A 17,162-nucleotide genomic window follows, 5' to 3' on the forward strand; every position below is an offset into this window, starting at 1 on the left:
AGTAAAAGTTTGTCACACGGAAAGGAGTACGTCGCATTTACGAAATTCCTTCACAATAATCTATACATCGTGCCTTAAATATTTTAATTCCAGTTTTAATTAGTAAAGCAGCGTTACCTGTAGTGTAAAAAGTAAATTTTTCTTGGGAATATAAAACGTGTTTATTATGTGATACTAAACACCAAGTTATATGGTTTCTTTGTTTTGAATTTCGTGCGAAGCTACACGAGGACTATCTGCGCTAGCCGTCCCTAATTCAGCAGTGTAAGACTAGAGGAAAGAGAGCTAGTCATCACCACCCACCGCCAACTCTTTTACCAACGAAAAGTGGGATTCACCGCACATTATACGTCTCCACAGGTGAAAGGACAATCATGTTTGGTGTGACGGGGATTCGAACCCACGACCCTCGGATTATGAATCGAGTGCCTTAACCACTTTGCCATCCAAATTATATGCTGTCACACGCAGTAAATATTTTTGTAACAGTTTACGTTAATTCAGTGTGTACCCCTTTGCGCCATAAAACACCAAACCAACCAACCTTACAAAAATGTTTATTTAAAAAAAAAATGTACTTGGATCTGGAGAACGTACATAATAAAACAGTTTAACACTTTTAATTTTGAAATCTTAAATATTATCACGGTGATTTGATAGACCGTTTTAATCTTTCAATTTAACTCCACTTTAATGTTTTTTTTACTTATTTGGGAAAATTGTTTGAAGTTAAGCACAAAGTTATTATGAGTCTGCAGGCTTATCATTATGCCGCTAGAGGGCATACAAGATGTAGGTATTAAAGATAACGAATTTATTGCGATCTTTAGAGAAGGAATGTTTTTATTTCATGAAAAGGTTTTTAAGACAGAAACAAGTTGTAAAGATTACAAAGAAAAATATATTGTGGCTTTACAAACAAATATCAAAGTTTGAGATTTTTTCTTCAACAATTTAATAAGCAACGATTTGAAGAACAATTTGAAAAGATGAAATTATAAACCATACAACACATCCTTATTACCATTGACTATAAATAATGTTTGATTATTTGCTTTCTTTAGATACAATATAAATACTAATATTACTCATCAATATATTTCCACAAAATGCCCTTACAACAAAATCAGGAACATGCATTTATACCTGTATTTATTTATACAGGTAAAAAACATCTGTACTGATATGGCAGAGTAACTTTAATATTTAACATGATTGTTGAAACAAACAATTATCAACAGATTTATGTTGTTGTTTTTAATCAACCAGTGAACTTGGAGTTACAACTGTAGGTAATACATTTTTAACACCACACTTAAATAATACTAGTCTCAAAAACAAGCTACAAAATAACTCACCATTTTATGAAAATTTAGCAAAGTATGATAATCCATTACAAAATTGTATGTTATTAGCACATTTCTTCATCAAATAATTATTTTTAATAGGTTAAAAAATAATGTTATAAAGAAGAAGAAAAACACTTAAAAAAAAACTAACGCATGAAGATTTCATAACAAATATTAGCCACAACTTAGATTTACTTCTATAGCACACTTTTGTTTTAAACACATTACAGAATCATGATAAGTTTCAAACTTAAGAACCAAAGTGTAATATATTATTCTACAAATTACACGTCAGATGGACATAAATACAATACACTGCTGTGTTGTTGGTCCTATAAATATTTAACTAAATATAACTTTTGAAAAACATTCTGCACTGGTAAAGTGTTTTTAACCCTATTATTATTATTATCTTTGAGGTTCATATGGATCTCACTGAATTTTTAAATACATTTTTCTAAACTGTTTGAGTCAAACTGCTTGTGAGACAGTTACTTAACGTGGACCTCCTTTGCACCAAACAGTGAAAAAAATAATAATAATTTGAGAGTTAAACACAAAATATGTAAGTTAACAAATTACTGAAACCATAAAAGTTTGTAAATAGTGCTGGGCTGACCACTCTAAATATGCACAAAGAGTCCCTCTGGTTATTTTAAGTAAAAACATTCCAAAGCTGTTAAACTCTAGGTGTCCTGTAAAGACATGCATACCTGAATAGTAAACTGAAAAACAGTTATATCTATAAATCTTGTTACTCAGTTTGGACATTTTCTACAGTTATTTAAAAGTTATTTCATGACTACACAAAAGTACTGGCCCATGTTTTTTATCACACTATATAAGAAGCCAAAACAAAATTTCCTATTTGTTTTGCTCCCAACACAATTACTTCCTTTTTTCAGTTACTAACTTTGTTTTTTTTGCCAGTAAGTGTCTGTATAATGGAAAATGTTCCTAATTATACAAGTATATAATCCTACTTCAAATGATAAAGTAAGAGTGTAGACAAAGAAAAGCGGATAAAGGGTGAACATATTACCCACCTCAAATGACTGGAAACATTTACAAAATGTAAATTTTTTCTGAATTACAGTTTTTTTATAATAAAATAATTATTAATATTTCATGTTTGTTTTATTGCTAAGCACAAGGATACACAGAGTTATCCATGCTGGACCCATCACATCCATTAAAACCCGATCTTTTGTGTAAAGAGAAACAATGCTGTTTGGGCTTTCAGATGCTCATTATTAATTACATATTCGTATGATTCTCCAAATTACACGTGAGAAAATTATCTTTTATTAATGTTATATTTACAAAACATTTAATCTCTTGTTGATTGAAAACATGCCCTATGAACCATTAGTCATATTTCTGTAGTGCTTTAAGAACTCTTATATACAAATTAAGTCTCACATTTCATTAATGTAGTTTTCCTTCCTAGTTTTATAAGATGTTACTCTGTAATGACTTAACTGAATTAAGTAGACTAGTAAACAGTCTAATAAACTCCATTAGCCATCCACATTTTACTTAAACTGTTAGCTAACGATAACAATTAATTCGGAACAAAAATATAACATCAGTAAGTACCTGTTTATTATACATTTTCATTGTTAAGTAGAAATATTGTACTGTTATTACAGATTTCTCACATGCAAAAGATAAAGTCTTTATATAATGCTTCACAACTCAATTTTCCAAACCTTCAAAAATCCCCAATGTTTTAATTTGACGAATCTATCGATCAAATGAATTTTAAAAAGTGCTTTGGCACTCACATGAAAACAAACATTCTTTCAAGTATACACACAAAACTTTGGACCTTATAATTACAAAAACCTAATACAACCTAGCAACAGCTGTATTAAGACACCTAACAACAGCTGTATTACTTTACTTTTAACTTTGGTCGGAATTCTTGTAGTTTTGGGCAGTCTACAAACTCAGCACCGAAATACAAGATGACGGTTAAAGTGACTGTAGTAATCACAGCCCAGAATATCACGTACATGATTGTCTCTGTAGTATGAACTGCAAACGATAAAGGAGAAATACACAATGAAAATAACTACAAATGAAAGTGTGTTATTGAATTTTCATAACTGATATATGCAAATGTTTATATTGCTACACGTGTATATGTAATTTTTCTTGACAAGTTCTAAAACATTACTGCATTCACAACAACTGTTGGAAAGATAAATTCTATTTTAGTTACCTTGTAATATTAAAAACATATACAAAACTCAACCTACCATTTGATTCTATATTTACTTGTTATATTTATCATTATTTAAAAACCAAACAACAATATTTGAATCATTCAACAACAACACTATTAATGCCACACGTTTATAGTATTTTAAACTGCCTGTCCAAAGAAGCCTTCAGAATAAACACGTATTATTAACGCCACATACGCTTCAAATCTTATATAAACAGTCTCACTATTGTAAATTAGTGACAACTAAAACGTTCGTTATCTTGGGGTTTTATTAAGCATTTTTATCTCAATTAGTTTGAAATTACCAAAGAAAAGTGTGAAGTTCTACAGACTTCTACCTAATTATATGTTAAATTTTAATATTATAACTACTATACTCAGTCATAACAGAAGTCTCTTGTCATACATTAAACAAGATATATGGTATTCAAGTCCTAACCACGAGCCTTATCTTTGATTTAGAATACACAGCAATAATGCTTACTCTACAAACATGAGATCTGGTGTCATTAAAAAAGAACAAACTGTTTCTTTATTACAGTACCTCATGGTTTTGTAGCTGCTTCTAGCTACTTTTGTGCTCTGGTCAAAGTATGCAAGTGCCAATGAAGGTCACAAGTTTCTACACACAAATATCCTTGGTATATTTCGTCAAATCAAATACCCTACTGAACTTGAAACTCCCTCTAACATAGGGCAAATAATACTCAATAGATGGCAGTGTCAATCTCTACAAGATTAATGTTTTCATCATAAACTATTTCTATCTTCTCTGTTTTTAGGACCATTAATTATAATTTATATGTGTGCAGTGTAACATGTCATGTTGATTATGAAGTGTAAATAGTTGTGTGATGTTAAAATACAATATTTATATTTACACAATTAAAACCAGCAATGGCTCTAATGAGTACCTAATAATTGTGTAAGAATAAAACTCTGAACTTTAACTTGTTATTTGATTGTACCATTACACAAGAGCTGGTCATTTATATTTAGGGATCTTGTAATGTCATTGACAACACAAGTTTCTGTGACAACTTTAATAAATATCTTTTAACGACATACAACATTGTATTTTAATTATTTAAGTGGTGCCACGACAAGTCATGAATCCAACAGATTAAAACTAACAGTTTAATAAAGTTCACTTACTGATTAGAGGTATTATCTAATTACAAGTTACAGCTTTCATGGTTAATGAAGATATGTCTTAGAAAAGGTACAACACTTCCACTGTTGGTGCAATTATTCTCAAATACACAAGTGTTAATGGTAAAGAAGATTCTTGGATTTAGAAACGAAAGCTTCTTCTCTGTTAAAACTTGCGAGTTCCATAACAATCACATCGATGACTGAAATGTTGTAACCGTTTTAAAATATTCTTTGTTACTGTAAGAGTTGTAATAAAAGAAAATACATAGACTACAACTGCCATACTTACCTGGTGGTGTGAGAAGACAATAAAATGACATTGCTAAGGCTATTAACAGAACAATTGGTAACTGGAAAAAATAAAAAAATAAATGTTGGTGGTTGTTTTTCAATTATTTCATAACATTAAAGTTGGAATTATTACGATTACTTTAAAAACTCTGTTACTGAAATCTTCATTTTCGATAAAATAATTCATACAAAAACATATAATTAAGTAAGGTTAGTTTCAATTGTTTCATAACAAAAGTTGTTTTTTCCCACCTCTTTAGTTATATCACTGACAACTTGTAAAGATTTTCTTATTTCATTCTCAATAAAACTAGTAAATATAACAAGGTTTGGCTCGTGTCTGAGAATTGGTGGTAAGGAATTTTGTTGAAACAAAATTTGACCTATAAGTCAGAGATTGACGTTCAATGATTTTCTTACCATGCGTTCATACTGACCAATATGCACACTTTAGAAATATATAAAAATTAGATAAATTTATGGATTCCATGATTTTCTCGAGTAATTGGACAAATTTTTACTTCAGACGAAATAAGCTTCCATTGTTTTATTTGTAAATCTTTACCAAGAGAGTTGTATTAAAGAAACACACACACTATTTCTGAACTTATAACCAAAATTCTAGTGTAAGGTCTATTATACATGTCAGCTTGTTGTTTACAGGTTTTAACCTAAGTATAATTTTTAAGTATTTATATATAAAGAATGGTATTCACAGAACAAACAAGTTCCAAACATCAATGAAAGACCAAAACAAATAATCCTATACCTTTAGTGCTTCCAAAAGATTAATTTATCAGGAGTGAACCCAGTTGGAAAGTGTCTGGATTACAGTATTTATTATTTTTGCCTTTTATATAAAAAATGTTTTGTTATGAAAGTTAGAAATATTACAAGATTTACATGTGATACAAACAAATTTAAAATGTGTAAGCTGTTAGACAGAGAGGGATGTGGAGAATAGTGGATGGAAGATCCAAACTCTAAGCAAGAGAGAATTTGTAGGTTTTACCATTCTTATGGAGTAGACAAGAATTGTTTTAATATTTCCAAAGTCTACAATTGATACTTTAGTTTGGAGAGCACACTTTTAGGTTTTATTATCGTTACATTAGGCTTAATACTCGTGATGACGATAAAATCTTTTGAAGTAAAAATGTATCTCAAGACGGCTGGTACGGGTATTAAAACTTTTATTAAAATATTGTAGAGAATGAAGGTCGAAACATAAAAGTTTTAATACCCATACCAGCTGCATTGAGATACATTTTGAGGCCTAATGCTAGATTGTCAGGTATTTTTTAAGTAACTAAGAATAACAATTAGATGTAAGAGAGTAGAGGATTTAATTGTAGTAAATGGAAGCCAGTCAAACTGGATTAATGGTATTAGTAGGATACTTCAGGATTCAATGTTACAATCTTTGCTCCTTTTGAGTTATGTTGAAGACACGGATGAAGAAATGGTCAATATATCATTAAAATTTGCTGATAACATTAAACTTTTGAGTGTTGTCAGCCGTGGAGATGATGCTACTACTATACAAAATTATTTAGAGAACTGGACGAATAAAGAGCAGATGATTTATAATTAATACTAGATAATACATGTGGGTTATAATAATTTGAAAAATAAGTGTAAAACAGATGAGAATAATCTTAGGGAAGACAACAATCCTGGTGTTTTGGTTGACCACTCTCTAAAACCCATCAAAGAAATGTGCTGTTGCTAGTGATAAGGCAAATAGGATTTTAGGTTTTATCAACAAAAATATTGAATACAAGCCTAAAGAGGTTATAATATCTTTGTGCAGATCACTGGTTAGGCAATATTTGGAATACTGTGTTTAGTCTTAGGCACCTTATTTTAAAAATGAAATTTAATTTGTAAAAAAGGCTTAAAAGAGGGCTAATAGAATGATGCCTGGGACAGAAATGTTATGATCTCTGAACTTGTTTTTCTACAATAAAGAAGAGATAGTAAGTGTTTAAAATTGTTAAAGAACAGACTGTCGATGCATCATTTGTTTGTATATATACATAATGGTAAGACTACGGACCCAAGTATAAATTTTGGAAGACAAGGAATCCTCTTCAGCTAAGGCAGCTTTATTTTTCTAACTGGGTAGATGGCTTTTGAGTGAATTGCATTCAAATATGGTAGATGAAGTTAATTTAAGGGAGTTAAATAGAAAGCTTGATACATATTTCAGTGATAAGGGTTGATTTTGAGCTTTCTTTGGTCATTTTAGTTTAGTAAATGGGACAACCAAAACAGACTAAAAGGTCCCTTAACACCCTTTAAATTATGTTAATTTTACAAAATGATATACAGGGTGGTTATAGATAGTGGATGGGACAACCAAAACAGACTAAAAGGTATCTTAACACCCTTTAAACCACCAACTTTATGTGTCAAGGGCAGGACTTAACTAACTTGATAACAAAGATGCCCTTTGTTATCCAACATCCTCAGGTAATGTGAAAAAAGTTTAACCTGCTTGTGACAGAACTAACCACCAACTTTACATGTCAAGGGCAGGACTTAACTAACTTGTTAACAAAGACATTTGTTCTTCAACCAACATCCTCGGGTAATATGAAAACAGTTTAACCTGCTTGTGACAGAACTAACCACCAACTTTACGTGTCAAGGGCAGGACTTAACTAACTTGTTAACAAAGACATTTGTTCTTCAACCAACATCCTCAGGTAATATGAAAACAGTTTAACCTGCTTGTGACAGAACTAACCACCAACTTTACGTGTCAAGGGCAGGACTTAATTAACTTGATGACAAAGACATTTGTTCTTCACAAGTCACAATTCAACAGTTAAGAGATGTTAATTTTTCTATTTATACTGCAAAAAAAAAACACAAACACTTGGAAAAAGAATACTTTAACACTTCTTACAGCTAAGAGTTTCAATACTTTAACACTTCTTACAGCTAAGAGTTTCATGTCTTTTTTCTTCATCAGTGGACAAAGTTTTGTTACTCCTTCATTTTCCTCAACATTGTAGTTACCCAGAAACAAATCTATAGCATCCTAGAGACCAAACAAACATTTAGATGCAAAGAACTTTTAGTCACCCAGTAAGTATCATATAGCATCACAGTAACCTAAACATTCACATACAGAAACCTTTTTAGCCACCCTAACAAAATGGTATTTACAAACAGAATGTTATCATTAAATATCGGTCAGTATTATTCTCGTGATGAAAAAAAAAGTTTTATGCAAAAACACATTTAAGTCAATAAAATAATCCAGACAAACACTGTATACAGTTCGTTGAGACTTATAATTTCTTTTACAAATTTGGATTAAAACATTTTTTTAAGACTAAAGCACTATTATTTATATGTCTTTTTAGAGGAGCAGTTACATTATGGAAATGTAGCTTTTGTTAAAATAACGGCTGTTTATATAATGTAGGTATCTTTATAAATGAAGCCAATGTCACTTCATAAGCATTTTACTGGTTACATGGGAGACAAGTCCCCTGTGCTTTTTCAATGATAGATTACCTTTTTTGTTAAAACACTCCCCTGCAAGCTTCAGAAATAAAATAAAACCTACTTTCCCACTACAACATTCATATATACATAATTTGAAAACTAAATTTACAATAATGATATCAGTTACTCATCTCTATCACCAAATAAACTGGGACTACCGAGAGCCAATGACGTTTCAACTACTGATTGTGGTAAGTGTTTTGACGAAGTTATAATAAAATATTGAATATGTTTGTTATTTAATCTATTGCACAATAAAAATAAATAATTTAAAATATTAAAAAAAATGAAGTGTTGTTTCAGAATGATATTTGAGAAAAAGTTTTTTTTTTAACTTCAACAAGAAAACAATCTTTGACTTATAAACAAAAGTTACCAGGATAACAGAGTTTAATTTCAAAATAAAAAGAAACCACATTGAGGGGTACGATGATGAAATTCCTTTTCCTTTGGCAGTAACATGTAATAAATATTTTAAAGGTTGTATTCACAGACAGTTCTGGGTTAGAAGCCAGAGAAGGAAGTGAGAATATGAAACCTAATATATGTTGATAGTGAATTTATTTTAATAATGTGTAAAAAAACAAGGAACATGTGATTCAAATGAGCAATATAAAAGGGACTGGATATGAAATTTACTCTGGCACTTCACCTGGCTTTAACTTGGTTTTTACAGCACAAAGTTAGGTTAGTTACTCATGTGTAATTACACTTTGCATGTTAAGCAAGTCAACCACAGTTTCAGCTATTTATCACAAGAATAATTTGTGAATACAATCGTTCAAAGTCCTTCTAATCAGAGTAGACATTAGTTAAAATGGTCAGCTGTTTTGCATTAAGAATAACGAATTTTTAACTCGAATTATGACTTATTACTCTGTTGTTTGAAATATCAGTGTGAGTCTAACTATTCTCACAGAATTAAATAACAATGTGAAAATTTAAATATACAGTGTCTGTAAAATCAGAAAATTCGCTTACCTGTCTGAAGCCATCAGCAAAGTTATTTTTATAGTATCGTACGAGTGTATTCCAGCCATCACTGAGCAGGCCAGCTATAGATCTTTTTCCCGTCCTTCAGAAGTAATCGACATGCACTCATACGTTGCTTACGAGGTATTTTAAGACTGATACATTTCATTAATAATGTGCTACTTTTAACCTATTTATATGATAACCTATATTAAAAGACACTTTTCATAATTTGATTTTCAAATTAACAAAATCACACAAAAATCCTGAAACAGATTCCAATTTCTTTCTTTAAAGAGTAACTATATTGCATGAAGCAAGACACATAATTAACACATAAGAAACATAATTACATTTATGTGGTTTCAAGCCAATTTACAAACCTTGTTTCACGTGTACAGTTTACATGCAAATATTTCTCTCCAATGGTTATGTCTATGTTTTATGCATGATTCTGATAAATTTATGAACAAGACACCTAAATAAGTTAAAGTACTATACTGGTGTTGAAAACTCAGAAAACATAGCCTGGTTAGATATACTTTCAAACTTTCAGGGCAGTTTGTTTAGGTTGCTTCTTCAGAAATGTAAACACTAGAAGTTTCTTTTTATATTGTAGAGCTGCTCATCCCCTCTTCAAAACATTTCAACTAAAATTTCAATAGGTAATTTAAAAAATACTATTTCATATACTTACCCCACCTCAGAATGTCTTAAAGTAAAAACTCACTAACTACAAACATTCTTTTATGCTGTACATCTTAACCTATCTAAACCTTTTCAAGTAAAAACTCAGCACCATACAATGTTGTAATCACAACATTTTGGAACAACATGGGATCTATTGGCCCATTTTAACTGTTCCATCCTCTGAACTAAATTAAAATAATAGACGTTATTATCCATATACTTATCAAGCTTTTTCTTAAACTCACTTCGAATTACTGCCTCTACAACATCCTAGGCAACCCATTCCAAAGGCCAACCACCTTGTCAGAAAAATGAAACTTTCTTATATTTGTGTTCTAACTGTTAAATATGAAAAGAAAGATGATGCATCATTGCTGTCAGTTCTTTAAAAGTCTTACAAATCTTAATCAGATCCCCTCTGACTCTCACTGTGACAGCAGTAAGTCTTCAGATTTACAACTCTAAAATCAGTGGTTTGATTCCCATCAGTGGACACATCAGGTAGCCAGAGGTGGATTTGCTGTGAGAAAAGACAAACTTTTCAAGAGAAAACAATTAGAAAGATTTCAACCCCTCCATCTCAGGCACTATTCTTGTAATCTTTCTTCGAACCCTTTCCAACAATTCAATGTCTTTCCTCAGACTGAACACAATATTCAAAATGTGGCCTAACCAGTGACTTATACAACGAAATTATAACTTGTTTAGACTTGTATTCAACATTTCTGTAAATATAACCTAAAACCCTACTTGCCTTACAACTGGCAACAATACACTACTTGGATGGGTTTTGAGACTGATCAACTATTATACCAAAATCCCTTTCCTTCATAACACTGTTAAGGCTATTCCCATCCAAATTATGATAACCCACATACATTATCTTGTATTTATTGCAATTAACACCCATCTACCATTTATTTACCCAACTCACTAGATGATATAAATCCTTCAGTAATTCAGTAGAATCCTCTTCACAACCAGCAAGACCCAAGACCTCAGTATCAGTAAAATAATTTAAGTGATGTACTGACCATTCTTTCAACCATGTCACTGATGTAAATCAAAGAGAGTAAAGGTCCTAAGACTGAGCCCTGAGGTACCTCACTTGTACCATTAATCCATTTTGATTGAACTTCATTTATAACAGCCATCTGGTTTCTTCCATCAAGCCACTCTACAATCCAATTTCCTAACACATACCTGACACTTACAGAGAGTATTCTTAACAAGCCTTTAATGTAGCACTTTGTAAACTGTTTTCTGAAGATCCAGATACACCAAATTTACACTTTTACCTTAATCTACATATCCAAAATCTTTTTCAAAGATTGTTAAAAGAACTATAAGCCAAGAAGTTTCATTAGTGAAATAAAGTTGGCTATCCAATAAAAATTTAAACATTATTAAATGACTTTGCAAAGCATCTTTTAAAATTATTTTTTTTTTAAACTACACACATCATATACCTCACCTAGTAAAGTCTGTCTTCAAAGCAGAGGTTCCTGCATACTGGATACTACACACATCAGCATTGTCTGCCCACACTGAAGAGAAATCAACAACAATCAATTCGTGTTTATGTGTAACAATCACAAAAACATGTTGTCAGTTATGTTTTCACAACTTTCAAATAAAGTTTCCCATCCTAAGAAATATAAAGTGAGAATTACACAAGTTCTTGTAGAGACTAAATTTTTGACAACCATGGCCATTCTTAATGACTTTACACAAGTAACCATAGTAGCTAACCTTCGAAAATCACAGCCTTTCTAAATAACATCACACACATACCCACAGGAACTAAAATTCTACGTTCTAATAATCACACCCATTCTAAGTTACATTGACAGTGACTAAGTTTCTGATAACCAAAGACCCTCTAAATGACATCACAAAGACATTGTTGCAACATTATACATATTTTATGGGCCAACATCGAGAGACTCATAAGGATAACTATTGTTGAAAATTAACACTTAACACTGGTACTTTGGTACATATACCTGAAATATCAAACAATACCAAAAACTACTGTGACATGTTTGAGTTCTGTTACCAACTGATGCATTAGTTACTGATGTTCTTGTTTAACTAAGTTTTAAGTTTTCTCCTATAAATGTGATACTGATCCAATGGAAAGCACTTAAAGTTTAAGGTTTTGTAATTACTTTCTCCAAACAGTCTTTTCACTGCAAGGACTTAAAATAATAAGTATAAATTTTCAATTTTGTAAAGATATTATTTTAGAGTGAAACAAAAAAAAATCGAATTTGAAATAATATGCAATATAATGACTCACCATTTCTGTAGACAACTTCAAAGTTCACATGGTCCTCTACCTTCTGATCTTTATTAAGTATTCCTAATTTCTGGGCACAAACAAAAAATAAGCAAATAATTAACTAGTGATAAAATGGCATGTGCGTGTGTGTATACATGTGTCTATATATATATAACTTTTCTTATTTTCCAGAATAAAAGCAGTTAACATTTATTGCTGGAGATCAAATGCTCATAATAGCTAGGAATAAATACCTGTAGCTGTTGCTGAAGACTTCTCCTACCAACCATATTCTGCACTACATTTGTACGATCGAGACAATCAATACAGTTGGTTCTGAAAACTCCATCTTGGACTAAAACAGCTGTTCCATCCTTCAGCATGAGAAAATACCTATTGGAAAAACAAGTAAAATATAAATTGTCTTTACATGACAGTCTACAAGTAAAGCTTTCACTTAGACATGCATAAAACTTAGGTGAATAGAAATTAGACGTTATACAAAGAGTGTAATACAGAAACCTTAGGAATCATTTTCCTCCAGATAGTTTAGCGTAGATCTAACAAAAGAGAAAAAGGAAATGCCAGTGATAAACATTTATCTACCTTGATATTTCACATTACAGCTATCTGGAGAAGCTAAGTTTTTACCTTGATATTTCACATTACAGCTATCTGGAGAAGTTAAGTTTTTACACTGATATTTCACATTACAGCTATCTGGAGAAACTAAATTCTTACCTTGATATTTCACATTACAGCTATCTGGAAAAGCTAATTTTTTACCTTGATATTTCACATTACAGCTACCTGGAGAAGCTAAGTTTTTACACTGATATTTCAAATTACAGCTATCTGGAGAAGCTAAGTTTTTACCTTGATATTTCACATTACAGCTATCTGGAAAAGCTAAGTTTTTACCTTGATATTTCACATTACAGCTATCTGGAGAAGCTAAGTTTTTACCTTGATATTTCACATTACAGCTATCTGGAGAAGCTATGTTTTTACCTTGATATTTCACATTACAGCTATCTGGAGAAGCTAAGTTTTTATCTTGATATTTCACATTACAGCTATCTAGAGAAGCTAAGTTTTTACCTTGATAATTCACATTACATCTGTCTGGAGAAGCTAAGTTTTTACCTTGATATTTCACATTACAGCTATCTGGAGAAGCTAAGTTTAGTGATTGGTGGATAACCACCAAAAAGGGGTTCAAGTGTGAAATGTTGAGGGATGTAAACAGTGAATCCATATCATGTTTAAAAATCACAAAAGTACATGCCACGTTAGAAACAAATGATGTCATGTGATGAGGAAATCAAATGAAACCTTTCTGTACTTGTTTAAATAAATTCACATATAGAAACATACATTATAATCTTGCAAACAACACCAAATGCAACTCACACATCAAGAAAAATTCAGTGAAAGTAGATGCAGACCACAGTTAATAAAACAAATTTATTTTGGGAAAAATATTTTATAACTTAAGCAAACTCATGATACACATTAACCCTCTTGCCAAGGGCAGTTCAAAGCATGCATGTCACGACTTTTTAAAGTTATATTGAAAAATTAATTATAGTACTTTATTATCATTGTATATTAATAAATTTGGCATCAAAACAATAATTAATGAGTGAAATTTTAAACAAGTTTTAAGCTTTAATTTAATAAGAAAATATTTTTAAAAATCTTCTCTAGTGTGAGATTTATAGTATTTCTCTTAGTCTTCTCTCTTCTCTAATGTTTTACCACCCTTCGAGAAGAACAGAATTTAACAAAAGCTACTCATTATAATATAGGTACTACCTACATAAAACATAATTTTTACAGCCCTTCAATCTCATTTGTTTACAGAGCCACAAACTAGAAAATCAGACCCACCTATCACATCCTTTGTTTCACAAATTACTAAGTTCTCTCTTTATCCTGTACTATTTATAGCCAACAAAAAAATAGTTTTCATTTTTCAGACGACTTTTCTAAATATGTTGTCTTATGTATAGAAAAGTATCTACTTTGCCTCCAGTTCAAAAGCTTGTGTAACAATATTTACACAGAGGAACTTAGATGAATTTTTAAAAGCTTATCACATTGTTAGAAAGCTAGAAAAATTGTGATAGTTACAGGATATTGTTTGCTTTGTGGGTTCTTAGGTGCAGAAAATGAAAATTATTTAGTGTAGTACTCGTGGTACCACTAGTATGAAATAAAAGTAGGCTTAAGTTTCACTGACAATCGACTGATAGCAAAAAAAAAAAAAGAGAGACAGAGAGAGAGAAAACAAGAGGACCCAGGGTAAATACATTTGTTCATGTGTATTCCTCATCTGTTATTATAAAATTAATTAAAATGTAAAATAAATAAGAAAGTTGTTAGGTTAGATTAGAAATTAATCAAAAATGGTTCAAAGGACAATTAAAAATTAATTAAAACTAATATACATCCTTGCAAACTTCAAGTCATTTAAGATAAACAACTGTAGTTTCATATTACAAACTGCAATCATTCTAGAAACACAAGAATAATAATTTAGACTTTACATATTTTATGGTGTTTGTGAACCCGGTCAAACTTACTGAACAGGTAGAAATTAATTTAGGGAGAGAAAAATATCAGATATGAAGTTTTGCTATAGAAAAACATTTGACATTTATTTAAGTGGTTTCAGAGAGTATGCAAATATATATTTCACTATGAATCAACAGGTGTTAATGTCTCGAGGAAGCCACAGAATGACATATCTACATACCACTACAAGTATCCATTAAGTGTCCTTAACTTCCCATTATGAATAATTAGGTGTTAATGTCTTGAAGAAGCCACAGAATGACATATCTATATACCACTACAAGTATCCATTAAGTGTCCTTAACTTCCCACTATGAATAATTAGGTGTTAATGTCTTGAAGAAGCCACAGAATGACATATCTATATACCACAACAAGTATCCATTAAGTGTCCTTAACTTCCCACTATGAATAATTAGGTGTTAATGTTTTGCAGAAGCCACAGAATGACATATCTATATACCACTACAAGTATCCATTAAGTGTCCTTAACTTCCCACTATGAATAATTAGGTGTTAATGTCTTGAAGAAGCCACAGAATGACATATCTATATACCACTACAAGTATGCATTAAGTGTTTTTAACTTCCCACTATGAATAATTAAGTGTTAATGTCTTGAAGAAGCCACAGAATGACATATCTATATAACACTACAAGTATCCATTAAGTATCCTTAACTTCCCACTATGAATAATTAGGTGTTAATGTCTTGAAGAAGCCACAGAATGACATATCTATATACCACTACAAGTATCCATTAAGTGTCCTTAACTTCCCACTATGAATAATTAGGTGTTAATGTCTTGAAGAAGCCACAGAATGACATATCTATATACCACTACAAGTATGCATTAAGTGTCCTTAACTTCCCACTATGAATAATTAGGTGTTAATGTCTTGAAGAAGCCACAGAATGACATATCTATATACCACTACAAGTATCCATTAAGTATCCTTAACTTCCCACTATGAATAATTAGGTGTTAATGTCTTGAAGAAGCCACAGAATGACATATCTATATACCACTACAAGTATCCATTAAATGTCCTTAACTTCCCACTATGAATAATTAGGTGTTAATGTCTTGAAGAAGCCACAGAATGACATATCTATATAACACTAGAAGTATCCATTAAGTGTCCTTAACTTCCCACTATGAATAATTAGGTGTTAATGTCTTGAAGAAGCCACAGAATGACATATCTATATAACACTACAAGTATCCATTAACTGTTATAAACTTCCTACTATGAATCATTAGGTGTTAATGTCTTGAATAAACCACAGAATTATTTATCTTTGTAACACTAAGTATCCATTAACTATTATAAACTTCCCATCATGAATCATTAAGTGTTAATGTCTTGAAGGAGCAACATAATGGCATATCTGTATAACACTAGAAGTATCCATTAAGTGTTCTTAACTTCCTACTATGATTCATTAGGTGTTAATGTCTTGAAGAAGCCACAGAATGACATATCTGTATAACATTACAAGTATCCATTAACTGTTCTTAACTTCCTACTATGATTCATTAGGTGTTAATGTCTTGAAGAAGCCACAGAATGACATATCTGTATAACACTACAAGTATCCATTAACTGTTCTTAACTTCCTACTATGATTCATTAGGTGTTAATGTCTTGAAGAAGCCACAAAATGACATATCTGTATAACACTACAAGTATCCATTAACTGTTCTTAACTTCCTACTATGATTCATTAGGTGTTAATGTCTTGAAGAAGCCACAGAATGACATATCTGTATAACACTACAAGTATCCATTAACTGTTCTTAACTTCCTACTATGATTCATTAGGTGTTAATGTCTTGAAGCAGCAGCAAGTCGAAGAGTTGACTAACCCAAGATCGTCTTGCACTGGTGCCAATTTGTTGATCAGAATCGACAAACGGTCCCATCGCATTTTCCTGCACTCATGATGGAAGTCAAAAGCTTCGTACCTATACCAACAAAATTACAAATTCAGACACATGAACACCATGTGGAGGAACATGTAACATGTCAGACATCAGAACAATATTTTCTACTCCATTAGGACTACAGATAAAAGTACTTT

General features: G+C 31.2%; 1 protein-coding gene across 4 annotated transcripts in view; it reads right to left on the reverse strand.

Moving 5' to 3' along the window:
- Positions 1–825: 825 nt before the first annotated feature.
- Positions 826–17,162, reverse strand: part of LOC143258715 (phosphatidylinositol-3-phosphatase SAC1-like) — a 40,470-nt gene continuing 24,133 nt past the window's right edge. For 2 of the 4 annotated variants that reach the window (XM_076447828.1, XM_076518202.1), the window contains 8 exons: positions 16,948–17,046; positions 12,751–12,889; positions 12,515–12,584; positions 11,687–11,759; positions 9,532–9,625; positions 7,943–8,077; positions 5,027–5,087; positions 826–3,389 (listed from right to left, as the gene is read on the reverse strand). In XM_076447828.1, the coding sequence (XP_076303943.1) occupies positions 3,247–3,389; positions 5,027–5,087; positions 7,943–8,077; positions 9,532–9,625; positions 11,687–11,759; positions 12,515–12,584; positions 12,751–12,889; positions 16,948–17,046 (814 nt within the window). In that variant the 3' untranslated portion in view covers positions 826–3,246. Of the gene's footprint in view, positions 3,390–5,026; positions 5,088–7,942; positions 8,078–9,531; positions 9,678–11,686; positions 11,760–12,514; positions 12,585–12,750; positions 12,890–16,947; positions 17,047–17,162 lie in introns of all 4 variants that reach the window. The other 2 variants (XR_013011921.1, XM_076447817.1) reach the window with 2 other exon arrangements.

The sequence above is a fragment of the Tachypleus tridentatus genome, chromosome 1 (genome assembly GCF_004210375.1).
Source record: "Tachypleus tridentatus isolate NWPU-2018 chromosome 1, ASM421037v1, whole genome shotgun sequence".
NCBI classification, from domain to species: domain Eukaryota; kingdom Metazoa; phylum Arthropoda; class Merostomata; order Xiphosura; family Limulidae; genus Tachypleus; species Tachypleus tridentatus.